Source organism: Meriones unguiculatus, chromosome 2 (genome assembly GCF_030254825.1).
Source record: "Meriones unguiculatus strain TT.TT164.6M chromosome 2, Bangor_MerUng_6.1, whole genome shotgun sequence".
In the NCBI taxonomy this organism is placed as follows: domain Eukaryota; kingdom Metazoa; phylum Chordata; class Mammalia; order Rodentia; family Muridae; genus Meriones; species Meriones unguiculatus.
This window is the reverse complement of record NC_083350.1, coordinates 145,166,055-145,179,863: the sequence shown is the minus strand read 5'-3', so window position 1 is coordinate 145,179,863 and position 13,809 is coordinate 145,166,055. Positions and strand designations below refer to the sequence as shown.

General features: G+C 44.5%; 1 protein-coding gene across 1 annotated transcript; it reads left to right on the top strand.

Moving 5' to 3' along the window:
• The first annotated feature begins 5,861 nt into the window (after positions 1-5,861).
• Positions 5,862-12,944, top strand: Il21 (interleukin 21). Its single transcript, XM_021632291.1, has 4 exons — positions 5,862-6,008; positions 6,115-6,150; positions 10,563-10,718; positions 12,657-12,944. The coding sequence occupies exons 1-4, from the start codon at positions 5,862-5,864 to the stop codon at positions 12,942-12,944; spliced, it is 627 nt and encodes a 208-aa protein (XP_021487966.1).
• Positions 12,945-13,809: the final 865 nt, after the last annotated feature.

Genomic DNA, 13,809 nt, shown 5'->3' with positions numbered 1-13,809 from the left:
TGCTCAACCATCTTCATCACTGCTTTATTCATAATGGCCAGAAACTGGAAACAATCCCTAAGCAGATGAATAGATAAAGAAAATGTGGTATGTTTACACAATGAAATATTACTCAGCCATTAAAATGAACAAAATCATGAACCTTACAAGTAAATGGATAGAACTAGAAAAAAAAAAACATTCTGAATGAGGTAACCCACACCCAGCAAGACAAACATGATATGTATTTGCTTATATGTGGATATTAGCTATAAAGTAAGTGATAACCAAGTTACAATCCGCAGAGCCACAGAAGTTAGATATAGTGTAAGGGACTGGTGGAGGACATACAAATTTCCCTAGGAAAATATATAGACTAGATGGTTATGGGTGGATGGAGAGGTGATAGAACAGGAAGATCAAGTGGGGATGGAGAGGGAAGAGCAGGATGAGAGAGGGAAAACATGGAGAGACAGCTGAAATTAAGGGCCATTTGAGGGATAGTACGTAAATCTAATACAGTGGAAGCTTCCCAAAATATATACATATATAAAGGCAATCTAGATAAAATTGCCAAATAATGGGGTAGATAAAGCCCCAACTGGACATCTCTTGTCGCCAAATGAAGCTTTCAGTATGGGAATTGAGTTTTATCTGAGTTGTTGTCCAAAAGGGTCCCATGAGAACCCCCAAACAACCCAGGCTGTTGCCAAGAGCATAGTTTGCTCTCCACAAACTGAGATGAAGCCCCCAGGGCTCAAGAAAACACCCACACACCTCACTGAGCACAGGGAAGTCAAGCTGGCGCCTCTGTAGAGCCTTCGCCCCTATGTGCTTGAGTCTTTGGTCCAGGAAGGTACTCCACATTCTGGCAAAGGAGAAACTCAAACACCAACCCAGTCACAAATCCCTTCATCTACAATAGTGTCCTGCCTGCAAGATACACTAATGCGATGGTGGCACAAACCCTGTGGGAGTAAACAACCAGTATCTGCTTTGACTTAAGGCCCATCGAGGAGATGGAACCAATATCCTATACTGCTTGGGTGACCAAGAACCAGAGTCTAGATACCCCAGGGACCTGTGGTAAGACCAAATACTACTGTGTAGGAGACAAACAAACAACACACACAATAAAGTGACTCCTAATGATACTCTGCTACACTTGTAGATAAGACCTTGCTCATCCATCTTCAGAGACGCTTCCTCCTACAGCAGAACGAGTGCAGACGCCCACCGCTGGGCAGTATGCCTAGAGCAAGAAGCCCTAAACGAGATGTCTCCATCAAATATCTCCCCTCAGAGCTCAGGGAACCTTGCAGAAGAAGAGAGGGAAGAGCGTATAGAGAACACCAGGAGAACAAGGCCTTCCTAACACAACAGGCCTATTGCGCCTATGAACTCACAGAGACTGAAGTGGCACACACAGGACCTGCACAAGTCTGCACCATATGGGGTTCTAGAGGTGAAAGAAGCGGACACACGTCCCCACCCATAATCCTTATCTCCAATTGATAACCTCCTGCAAATGAAAATTAGTTTCCTCCCATAGAGTCTCAATGGGGAAACAAACTTCTCTTAAGGGTAGGCTGCATGCCCAGCAATAGATGGCCAACAGAAAGTGACACAATGGCATCTTTACAGGGTCCTTGTTTCATAAGATTGTATCTGGGCTTTTCTTAAAAAAAAAAAAAAAAAAAAACAACAAGAACAAAAACAAACAAACAAACAAAAAAACAAAAAAAAAACCAAAAAAACCCACAACCCTTATTTTTAAATATTGTTTATATATATTTTTCCCTATAGGTCTTTTGCATATATATTATAGCTTCCAGTTTAGTGTTTTCATAGGATTCCTGAGTGTGCAAACAAGTGCACACTTGTATGTGACTCTGTGACTATATGTTTCTGTGTCTTTTCTTGTGCTCCCTCCTCTGTTTGCTCATTTTGCCCTATTCTGATATGACAGCTTTTGTTTTATCTTATTATATTTTATTAATAATATTTTTATTAATGTCCCTTAGATGCCTACTTGATTTCTAACAAAAGACAGGAAGGGAGTAGATCTGGATGGGAGGGGACGTAGAGAGGAGCTGGGATGAGTAAAGAGGGGAAACCATAATCAGGATATATTACATGAGAAAAAAAAATCTATTTTCAATAGAAGGAAAAAATAAAACAAAATTATATTGCTAACCAAACAGAAACAAAATGACAGCAACAAGAAACAGCCCAAACTAAGCATCTTGCAGTTCAAAAGGCCAGGCGTGCAAAATGAGCTCATGGAACAAGGTCAAGGCAAGCAGGGGCTACGTTCATTCTGGATGCCCTAACCCGTGCTTCTCAATCTCCCTAATGCTGCGACCCATTAATACAGCCCCTTGTGTTGTGCTGACCCTCAACTGTAGAATTATTTCATTGCTACTTCCTAATTGTAATTTTGCTATTGTTAGGAATCACAATGTGAGTGTCTGAGTTTTCTGGTTGTTTTAGGCAACCCATATGAAAGGGTCATTTGCCTCCGAAGGGGTTGCTACCCACAGATGGAGAACCACTGCTCTCATGTTCCTTCATGCTCTCAGCCTCTGGGGACATGCGTCTCTCCTGAGTCTGGCCTGTGTACCACACCAGGCTGTTTCTGTCAGCACATCTACTTGGACTTTGCCACTTTGCCTTCCTTCCTGTGGGTGCCATGATGCCAATACGCTCACTGCTACAGAACCTTCTCCAGGGATCCCCACTCCTAGAAGGTCTGGGTTGGGTTGTGGGTCAGGGCAATTGAGACTTGATCTTGACAAGTGGCTTGAAGCAGGGGCTAGGAGGTCTTGGGGCATGGTGGAGGGTTCTGCAAAGAGATCAAGAACGGTGGTTTCCTATGGGCAGCATGACCCTCGATGTTTCTACCACCATTAAAGCCATGCCCTCCGTATGGCTTAGCATTGATCTAACACTTCTTTCCGTGTGTCTGTACGTCCTTCCCACTCTCATCCAAGATCAATGTCCTGCGACTTCAGCATGTGCTATACTTAGCCTTTTCCTTAGATCTGCAAACCTGTAAAGCTCCCATGTTCCCTTTGCCTGAGCCTGCCCATGTCATATGGCAATTCACTGTTAGAGTCTAGGTTTGAACTCAGGAACTCTGCTTTTGAAAATGAACTCTTGTTTGTTTGTATTTTTGAAACAGGGTTTCTCTGTGTAGCCTTGGCTGTCCTGGACTCACTTTGTAGACCAGGCTGGCTTTGAACTCACAGCCATCCACCTGCCTCTGCCTCCCTGAGTGCTGGGATCAAAGGGAAGTGCCGCCAGACTTGGCTTGGAAATGAACTCTTACTCACCACAGGCAGTGGATTCAGGAGATGAAAATCCATTTAGGCACATGAGGAAAACTGATGTGAAAAGACCACGTGGGCAAAGCAATGGGGTGTGCCAGGTGGTGAGCTCTAGTCCTTACTGGCGAATAACTCCACACAACTTCCTTTACAGAACTGAATAATTACAGGAAGCACCTCTTCACCCAACTGCAAGAATTCTCATCTTCTGCATAAGGCCATAACTGGAGCAGATATTGGACCTTCACAGTCCAAGCTTCAGAGTAAATCGGGAACAAACTATGTTAGCTGCATAGCGTTTGGGAACACAGGATGGTTGTAAGTGTGTGACAAAATAGGTGAACAAACAGGTAGATCAAGAGGTTTATTTGTAAGACATGCTTGACTGTGGCCTAAACATCTCCTGAGCTGGAATATTACACTCAACTTTCTCCAGTGGGTGAAGGACCATAAGGACAAGAAATGCAGAAGAGAGGCAGCTGCTAAAACCACTTCTGGTCTCTGAGACTTTTATCAGCCTGTACCTGGTCACAAACACAGTTAGAAGCGTGCTGCTCGGACCAGTGAGGAGACTGTGCAATAGAAAGAACCAGCATAGCTCCAGGACGAAAAGGGACATTCCAGATACTTTTGGTTTTGGTGTTTGAAGATACTTCTCTTTTAAAGACTACTTCAAAAACTTCATTGCATTTATTTATGTGTATGTGGGGGGGGCTACACATGTATGACATACATACACATACCTATACATGTATGACAGTTAGAGAACAAATTGTGGGGAGCCGGTTCTCTCCTTCCACCACATGGGTATTGGGAATCGAACTCAAATTCTCAGCTTGGTGGCAAGCACCTTTACCTACAGAGCTATCTCACCAGCCTATCGTCTCTAATTTCTAGTAACTTCTAGTCCCTGTTCCCCCTTTTCTTTCTTTCCTTTCTTGAATTAGGGGAGGGAAGAGCAGGACCTCACTACATAGCCCAGGCTAGCCTAAAACTCCTGCCCCAGTTTCCATGTGCTGGGAGTTCAGACACGTAACTCCCCCCACCCACCCACACACAGAAATTCTGGATATTTTTATAAATTAATAACCCATCTCCTCATGAGCAACAAAAGACAGTCTTCAAAAACTGACCAGGAGTCAAGGATGCTGGATCTTACCTAAGTCATTCTCTAGGACCGCCTTTTCTCCATCTAAGTTTGTTTTGACTGGGTGTACCTTCTTCTGTGTAAGGGTTATCCCCCTTGACAAACACACGATCTAAGCCTACTGTAAGGAGAGCTGCTCCAGCGAGCAGCGCTGCTTCCTCTGCTGAATTCCCAGAGGCACCCACATTCAGCTGGGAAGCAGCACTGGCTGACTCTCGGCATCTGCTCTTTGCAGCACTATGACGCGAGGCTGATAATCATGAATGGGATGATGGACTGCTTCGGAGTCCAACAGGTTCACTTGTTCAAACTTTGGTCATGCTCTTCGAAAGCCAGAGTAGCGTGCCATCTACTCTGCTGAAGTTCTTCGTAAACCTCTCTGCCAAGAAGCCCGGTGGTGCCTGTCTGCTGGCTAGGGATGGTGTACTTCCTCCAGTGCCGAGTCTTTCGGCTTTTCAGGCATGATTCCAGGGTCTGGCTTCTCTGGCTGGGCTCTTTGTTTGCTCCAAAGATACTTCAAACAAAACAAAACAAAAAAACTTGGACAGAAAGGAGCATTTGCTCTTTGTTTAACTGATGCATTAAATAACAAAAAATTGCAGAATTTGTGGGTCCTTATTTTAGTGACGATGGAGTAGGGTCTGGATAGAGAGTGCACTGTCTACATAGTTTATCAAAACAGTTTATTACATTTACAAACCAGATTATTTCATGAAGTGTCAAGAATCACCATTAGGGCTATTGAAAGATGCATTGGTGAAAACTGGAAGCAATTCCTCCTTTAACACCCCTGCAACCTGATCATATTCTTGCTAGTTAGGAAACTACCTCATCATTGAATTTTTCCTAAAAGTTAACCTCTTCCACCTTTGCAGTGGAATAGAGGATGATTTAGTCAAATGGCAGTCATTAGCCTATGAAAAGTTCCTGCAATAAAGGACATGCTGCCACTTTACTCATTCTGGAAGTGCCTTTATGACTGTCAGACAAACCAGGTGAGGTGCCAGGGATGCAGAGAAGAAGATCAAAGTGTTTGTGTTTACTTCTCTGAAGTCTGACTGTGCCTCCTGCGTGCTACACACGCACACTTCCTGGTGAGCACCGAAGACTGGAATTCACCCGCGTTTCTCTTTTTCCTGTCTAAGATGCAGATGGGGCACATTTTGTGGACTCCGTCCATCCCTGCCCCCACACGCACACACGTATACCCAGCCAATGGAAAAGAAAAACGACTTACTCACACTCATCCACTGTACAAAGATTTCCAGGCTGCAATGGGAGGGCTTTGCCTCTCCTTGAGGGATGAATAAATAGGTGGCTGTAGAGGCAACCTGTCCACAGTCAGGCTGCAGTCGAAGCCGGACCGAGGCCCTGCTCATCTGCTGCCGGAGACCCGGTCTGGGGGCATGGAGAGGACCCTTGTCTGTCTGATAGTCATCTTCCTGGGGACAGTGGCTCATAAATCAAGCCCCCAGGGGCCAGATCGCCTCCTGATTAGACTTCGTTACCTTATAGATGTTGTTGAACAGCTGAGGATCCGTGTGAATGACTTGGTAAGGCCATGTTTGTCACAATGCAACTTAAGGAACATTTTTTAACTAATGCAAAAGGGGCCTTTTGACTTACATCACTAACTCAGAGCTCATTCTCTTTGGCCAGGAGCCTGAACTTCTACAAGCTCCACAAGATGTAAAGGTAAGATCAGTTGGATTTATTTCTGAAAATGTATTTTATGTAAATTTAAAGTCTAACAAGGCATAGCATGATTATTTATGCTTATTTTTCGGTGCCTGTAGGAATTAATAATTAGTAAAACATTCATTTCCATTTTGACCATATAACCATAGATTTATCAGCAAACCTAACAATGACATACCATATGCTTATGTATATATGATATATATATCCTTATATAATACATGTGTGCCCTCCAGAGCCCCTCAGAATACTTCTAGTAAGTATGCCTAAGACAAACCAACAATGCAGCAGTGATAAAAACCTGTGCTGGGATCCATTTCTGAACAATAATTCTATTTGCAGAGCCTTAGGTATGAAAGCTCTGCAACTCTCTTTGTAATCTTATTTAAGATAAGAGGTAACATGTGCCCTTTAATAACAACTCTTTACAAAGAAAGAAAGAGCTAGATTGCAAGGAAGGCTCAGAGAGGGGAGTGTGGAAATCAAAGGTCTCTGGTGTAATTCCCATGTACCTTGGCCTCAGCGAGTCTCCTTGGGTTTAGCCTCAGTCCTTCAAACGGTCATTTCTACAGCTCTCTCCAACTCTCCTTCTTGTCCAAGTCCCATGGAAGAGTGGCTTGGCATACCGTGGGGGGTGCCTTCTGCTGTTCTTTCCTGGGAGAACTTCTTAAATCTGCTCTTCAGTCTGGTACCTTAATGTCTTAAATGAAACCGGGGAAACGCTCGCACCGCTAGACCTTTAATTGCACAAATTAGGAAAACCAGGAAAGTGTTGCCAGTAATTAGGGTACCGCACAGATACGTTCAAAGAAGAGAATTATGGTAAATGACAGCGTAAAAGTTTAGAAAGTGGATGAGTCACAGCCGCTGCTCTCTAGCTCTGAACATGACCACTGGTGTTCACTAGGTCCTCCCTAATAAACAGCCTCTAAATTGAAAGTAGCGCATTCAATCTATTGAGAGGACATTTCCAATAAGCGAGAGTATTTCTCAGCATTGTCTAATTCTCAGCATCTCACGTACTGCATTTGACTGCTGTGGAGAGAGTTCTTTCCAGGGTTTCCTGCCTGCAGTGTACACACTGCAAAGTAAAAAGAAAAGGAAAGTCCTTAATTTTTAGCTGAGTTTGACCCAGTAAGTACTTCTTACATATGCTTTCTTAGTGAAAAATGGCTTTTTAAGTCTGAATTTCCTGGCAGCCACTTTAATTTTCATCATCTTTACATTGCTAATACACATAACTTGTTAAAGTTGACGAGAATCCCTGTAATCGTATACACGCACACATTTTGCCCACCTACCCTCTGCCCTCTCCCTCTGGGGCCTTCCCACTCTCTCATGATCTATCTTCTCCAGGAAAAGCTCTAAAACTCTCACGTCTCCATGAGAAGATTTGTCTCAGTGAGCCTGCATCTTTTTGATGATTTGACCAAGCAGAACCATCTATGAAGCAATGAATATGGCTCTAACATCCTCCAGCTATACTGGCAGGCAAACTAAAGACAGAGGAAGGCAGTTAGGCTATGCAGGTTTCCAGAGCTAGTGTCCAAAGCAGGGTCTGTAGCAAATTCTGTAACGCTACTGAGATCTGTGATGGACCCTGCCCCATTCTGCTTCTTCCTTTCTTTCTCATCTATCCAGGAGTTTGCCGCCCCTCCCCTGGTAAAGACTTGACATTATGTGGGGAAACTTTGGTTGCCTCAGTTGGGGATGGGGGTGAGCATGCTACAGGTATTTGGCCCCTAGAGGCCAGGAATGCTAGTGAGTGTTCTGGAATGTGCGATCTGACAGCAGTTATCCAGTCCAATGCATGAGCAACGGTGCCACTAGGAAACCTTGTCTGTGGGTAGAGCTGGTCTGTGAGGGAGAGAAGGGCAAGTCACCTAAGAGCTGGTAGGATACTCCATGCTGTCTGGCAATGACTTTCCTTGCAAAAGATAAAACTATAACCAGGTCAGAAATAGGCTTTAGGAAATCAACCTCACTTTTTCAGATACTCAGCTGCAGAACTAGCAATCCAGGTGTGCCCTTTATGAGTATTTCTCTTCTGCTAAAGAGAGGAGTGGCTTTTTAAACTCTTTTCTTTGGCTTCCTTACTGTGCCTTCCGGTCTGCAGAAGCCAGGCAGGCCTAGAAAATCCCTCACATTCTCTGCTGAGGCCCAGCCGAGGAAACCAGCCAGGAAACACCGCCGTGAGGTTCTAGATTCCCTCCATCTCCCCACCGGCTCTACATCCCTCATGCAGTCAGTGGGACCATTTCCCCACTGCTTTTCTGCCTTAGCCAGGCACTGACATCCAGCCTAAAGATTTTTGTCCCAGGTCACCCATTCTAGACACAGGATGCTTCCTGTAGGACAAAGGCAGACCAAGGCCAGCATCCATCAGCAGTGGACAGGGAAGGGTGGGGACAGAGGCACGTCCACACCCTGATCTCTCAACTAGTCGGGGTGTGAAGTTTTGATGGCTGGGCCTGACCATTGCTGGCAGAGCAGTCTCAGGGAATTTGCTCTTACGACCCCCTCCCCAAGCTTCTTTGGAACCTAATTTTCTATCAGTGTACAAATGAAAATGTTAACTCAGCAAAATGAGCCTCTGTGAGAAATGCTGGTTTCTCAGATCATCACGGATGAAGCAGTTAGTGTTTTCAGTTTCAGCTGGAAAATTTACCTCTTTAAATATGAATATTATTTTTTTCCAGTAAGTTAAGCCGGTTGTGGTCAAAAAGAAAAGAAAAGAAAAAAAACTTCAACAAACCTGAACGTGTGGTTTTCAAGGAAAAAAAAAGTGCTATAATTAACACTTATAAATAGTTTCTATTAAATAAGCATTTTGGCAAACACGGGAAGGCCAGCACTTTGCCCGGGTGACAGGCTAGTGGCCTGATAGAAGGAACTAGATAAGCCCTGCCGGGCTCGCGGCTACCTATGCAAAGCAATGCTGAGGGGCTCATGCTACTCATGCTATTAATCAACATTCATGGCAGACAAGTGTCTGGGTTGGAAAATGCAAAGCAGGCTCGCTGCTCTTTCAGCTGATTGTCCCTGAGAAGGTCCAGGCAGCATGGCTGGGAAGGAGGGAGGCTTCTGGTTGGAAGCTAGTGGCTTCCATCCACATTGATGACATGCTGAGGGGGCAGCTTTGGGGGAGAGGAACACACCCACCTACCCCCACCACCACCCTAAAGGAAATGACAACCCAGATAGGAGCTCTTGGCTGAGAGTTAAGATGGCTTTAGCTGTTGCTCTTCCAGAACCAAGGCTTCAACTCGGGGAAACATTTGCCCAGAGTGCTCTTCCAGTACATTCCATCGCTGAGACTGACCACTAGGTATTCGGCCAAACCAAAGAGAAGGCTTTGCTCCTCTGTCTACTTCTCCACGCTCTGTGACACAGCTTTTCTAAAGGCTCTCCTTCTCATGGCCTGCACATACATGAGTTTTGACTTTTGCTTTTTGACACTCCATTCCCGGGGAATCTGGCCCTACCCAGACAAGGCTATGACTGGGACATTACAAAATGTGAGGTGGTCTGAGCAGGTGAAATGCCTCTTGGAGTGCACTCCCGGAGTAGTCTTAATCATTTTTCCCATCGATCAGCTCTGCAAGTAGTTACTGAGCACTTGCTGAGGCCCAGGCCTGCACCAGGCTCCGCAGCCCAGAGCACTGCTCCAGGCATGTCACCCATAGAGACACCTAAGTGACAAACAGATTCTTAGCCAGACTGTTGGGTCATTTCCACAGAGTTGTCCCTGGTCCCAATTTACAACCTCAGAGTTTAGCGACTGTGCTCTTAAACTAAACTCTGTGTCACAGATAGAGAGGCTGGTCTGCTGGCTCAGTGGTAGACTGCTCACATATATAAGTGTGGTCCTGTGTTCTCCTCAACATGCCCCCTGCCACATACCCAAACACACACACATACATACAAAACAGTTGTACACATACATCAACATGTACACAAGCACACAAAGAGGCACACATTTGCTCCTGTGCTTACACACACACACACACACACACACACACACACACACACACTCAACCCTACAAAGCTTATGCCCGCCCCTTTAAATCTCAGAGTGGCATCAGCATAGCACCAGGCGTAGAAAAGTGAGAAGGGGGTGAGGCCTGTGCTCATCTCTGCACAGCAGGAAATGGCTCCTTCTTCTCCCAGATAGGGAAACTATCTGACAGGAACTTCTGTAGCTGTCTGACAGGAACTACTTGAACTTGGAAAGTTCAAGTAGAGATAGGACCAGACCTGATGCAGCTGCTCAAACAAATGTCCAAGACATGAGAGTACAAGCAGAAACTGAGGGCTGGAAAGTCATTTTTAACCTTTGGATGGATGTTCATTAATGTATGCTAATTATCTCTTGGGTCATTAACATATGCTAATTGTCTCTCTTTCAGGATCACTGTGAGCACACAGCATTTGCCTGTTTTCAGAAAGCCAAACTCAAGCCAACTAAAGAGGGAAACAACACGAAGATCATCAAAGACTTATCCGCACAGCTGAGGAGGAAGTTGCCTGCCTCTCGTACAGGGAAAAGACAGAAGCACTTAGATGTAAGAATGATCTTTGTCTCTCTTGATTGCAGTTATCATCTTAGGGTCACTTATTAGCTATTATATATTAACATACTATGCGTCACACATCCCTGTAGCTAAAAGCCACTTTCTTGCAGAGTTCCTCCATATTGTACAAGGCACACTTTGAGAAGTGGCGACACCTCTGTTAAATCTTCACCCTCTGTCTAGAAACCCAGCTAGAACTGGCTACCACTCCTTGGCAGCATGCTAACAGAAGCTTCCAGGGTGAAGAAGCCATTAGGAAGAGAATCTAACTGTCAGAAGTTAAATATTGGCCTTTCATCCATGAGCTGGATGTCATCATTACTGGGGACTAGATCCTAGCTTTCTGAAGAAAAAAGAGAACCTACAAGACATCAAGATCAGAATATTACTGTCCTGGGGAAAAGGAGAGTCAGTATTGAATTTAAGAAGGAACGTCCTTTTATGGGGCTTGGAAATGGCCAGGTTCCTGTTTCTTTGGGACTCTAAATTGTTTATATGTATATATTTTTTCGGCCAACTTATATGCAATTCAGAGACTCAAGAGCTGAGTAATTCAGTCAATCAAAGCCAGCAGAGATGACATCTCTGCCTTGTTTACCTGTTGTCTGTCCTTCAAGAAATTCCACATGGACTAACACAAAATCATAATACGTTACGAAAAGAAGTCTTGTTTCTTTTGATTGCTCGGCCAGGTTATTATGGGAAAATGGCTGAAACTTCCTTCACAAAGAAAGGAGCTGCCTGAGAGGGCAGTGCATGCCTGTGAGCCCATCACTGAGGACGCTGGGGTGGGAGAACTTAGAGTTCCAGGACAGCCTGGGTTATGAGGGGGAAACCTGTTGAAGAAGCTTCGAGGAAGGGAGGAAGGGGGCAGGCAGAGGGGGAGGGAGGGAGGACAAGAGGGAGTAAAGGAGAGATGAAAATAAAGGAAGTAAGGAGAGAGGGAGGAAAGAGAGATGAAGGTGAGGAGGGAGAGAGAAAGGAGGGAAGAAAGTGAGGAACTGAACCCAGCTCTGAAACTCAGACCCAGAGACTTAGGGAATGGCGGTGTGTGATGGAGAACTGGAACCCAGCCCTTCTAGGCTGAGCTCCTTCGCTTGTAAGTGAAGCAAGTGAGACCTTTTAAAGAGGGCGAAAAACAGGGATGAGCGTGAAACTGAAGGAGAAAAGAAGGATGAAAGAGAATGACGAGGAGGGAGGAAAGCAAGCGATAGTCCTAGCAATCAAATAAACGCAAGTTAGGAGAGGAAACAGTGCCCAGTAGTGATTAGAATAGTCTAAGTGAAAAGAGGTAAAATGCTTTTCCAATATATATTCCTTAAGGAATTTGTCCCTTTAATCTACTCGATAAACTTCTGGAAATGTATCAGATCAGAGGCACATATGAAAATTATCTGCAGAGGTGTTCTTTGTGGAATTGTGCATAAAAGGAGAAAGCTAGACACCACCTCTGTATCCACAAATAGTAAAAGCACCATTCAGTCCTAGAGAATAAAGCAGCCACTGCATGTCCTGCAGAGAAAGCATTTCTGACGCCTGGGAAATACTTGTAATTGGCTGAAAAGTAACAACAACGAACAGCGTATACCAACCAGGGCCACTAGAACACAAAGGAAAACAGAATAAAAGCGGCAAAAAAGATACGATAGTTTAAACGCCACAGCATGCAGAGCTGTCTCTGAGGATGAAATGTCACAAGTGGCTTCCAGAACAACTTCACAAAATTTTCCTAATGTTTGTTATTAAGCATGGCCTGTGTTTTCAATTTAAGAAATACATCTTACATAAGAATTTTATGAAGCAGTCTAACAAGTGAGTTCAGGGCAGCCAAGTCTACACGGAGAAACCCTGTCTCCAGAAAAAGGAAAGAAAAGAATGCTACCATTCATTCATTCATTCATTCATTCATTCATTCATTTTGATTTCCAGGAATGTCCTCCCTGTGACTCTTACGAGAAAAAACCACCCATTGAATTCCTGGAACGAATAAAATCACTCCTTCAAAAGGTATGCACCTTAGACGCGTTTCTCTCTCTCTCTTTTGTTGTCTCCCGGTCCCCTCCTGTGCCCAGTGGCTCACAGGCTACTGTTTTTACAGATGATTCATCAGCGTCTTTCCTAGAACACATAGGACCTGAAGATTCCAGAGGACTCGAGGGGACACCGGACACTATGGACACTCACGGCCTCAGGAGTGACCTCTCCTCCTGGCATTGAGAGCGGAGAAGTAGGATAGTTACGGTAGGGACAACTCAGAAAAGCTGCGGGTTAAGAGCCTTTTGCCCAGTTACTGCGCAGACTCTGCAGCCCATCGCGCAGACTCCATGCCGTCAGCACGGAAAATCTCTTCTCCACGAGAGCTCAGGGATTTCGTGACCTCTCAAGCCGTGGCTTCGTGTAGCTGCCCGACTCTTACATTCGTTGATTGGAAGGGGAAAACTAAAGATTTTAACTAAAAATACAGCTAGGGAATTTGTTGGTCTGCAACAATAAGACCTATTGGGATCCCAACTGAATGATGTCAGCTGAAAATATAAAAGCATAAGATGAAATAGAAAACTGAGGTCTTTATTCTGTAAAAAGAAAAAAAAATCCTTCGTACTTGAAAGCGTGTCTGAAGGGTTTGCTTGTTACCACTGGACATCTAGCATACAGACACCTAATCTATTAATGCTCTTGAAGAGATTTCCCAGATGCGTATAAACAATTTCTTCTTCTTTATTAGGTCTATCAAAAACATGTAAGTATGGTAGAATTTAAGCTCCTTATGGAATTCACCCATGGCCTTCACAGCTTTTCTAAAGTAGTATGGGCGTATTAAGAAGCAGGCTGAACTTGCCTTCCTCCAATGTCAGGTCCCTTTATAAGCTAATATTTTAATCTTGTGCAGATGGCAACTAAAACATATGGCAGGGCAAACATCACCAGAGTCGTCTGGAGCCAAATAGAGTTTTAAAGTTTCGTAGCTCTCATCTCAGGTGGTTATGGGTGTGCTGTGATGTATCTGCTAACTCCAGCCAGCCAGCCTCAGTCTCCTCTCCCACACCCTTTCCATCCTTTCCTCCTTGTTTAGGACACACTC

What these genes read in the sequence shown, in the direction of transcription:
- Il21 (XM_021632291.1), top strand. Translation starts at nt 5,862, where the DNA reads ATGGAGAGGACCCTTGTCTGTCTGATAGTCATCTTCCTGGGGACAGTG. An exon ending in GGATCCGTGTGAATGACTTG is followed by an intron (nt 6,009 to 6,114) that starts GTAAGGCCATGT and finishes CTCTTTGGCCAG; the next exon opens with GAGCCTGAACTTCTACAAGC. An exon ending in AAAGACAGAAGCACTTAGAT is followed by an intron (nt 10,719 to 12,656) that starts GTAAGAATGATC and finishes TTTGATTTCCAG; the next exon opens with GAATGTCCTCCCTGTGACTC.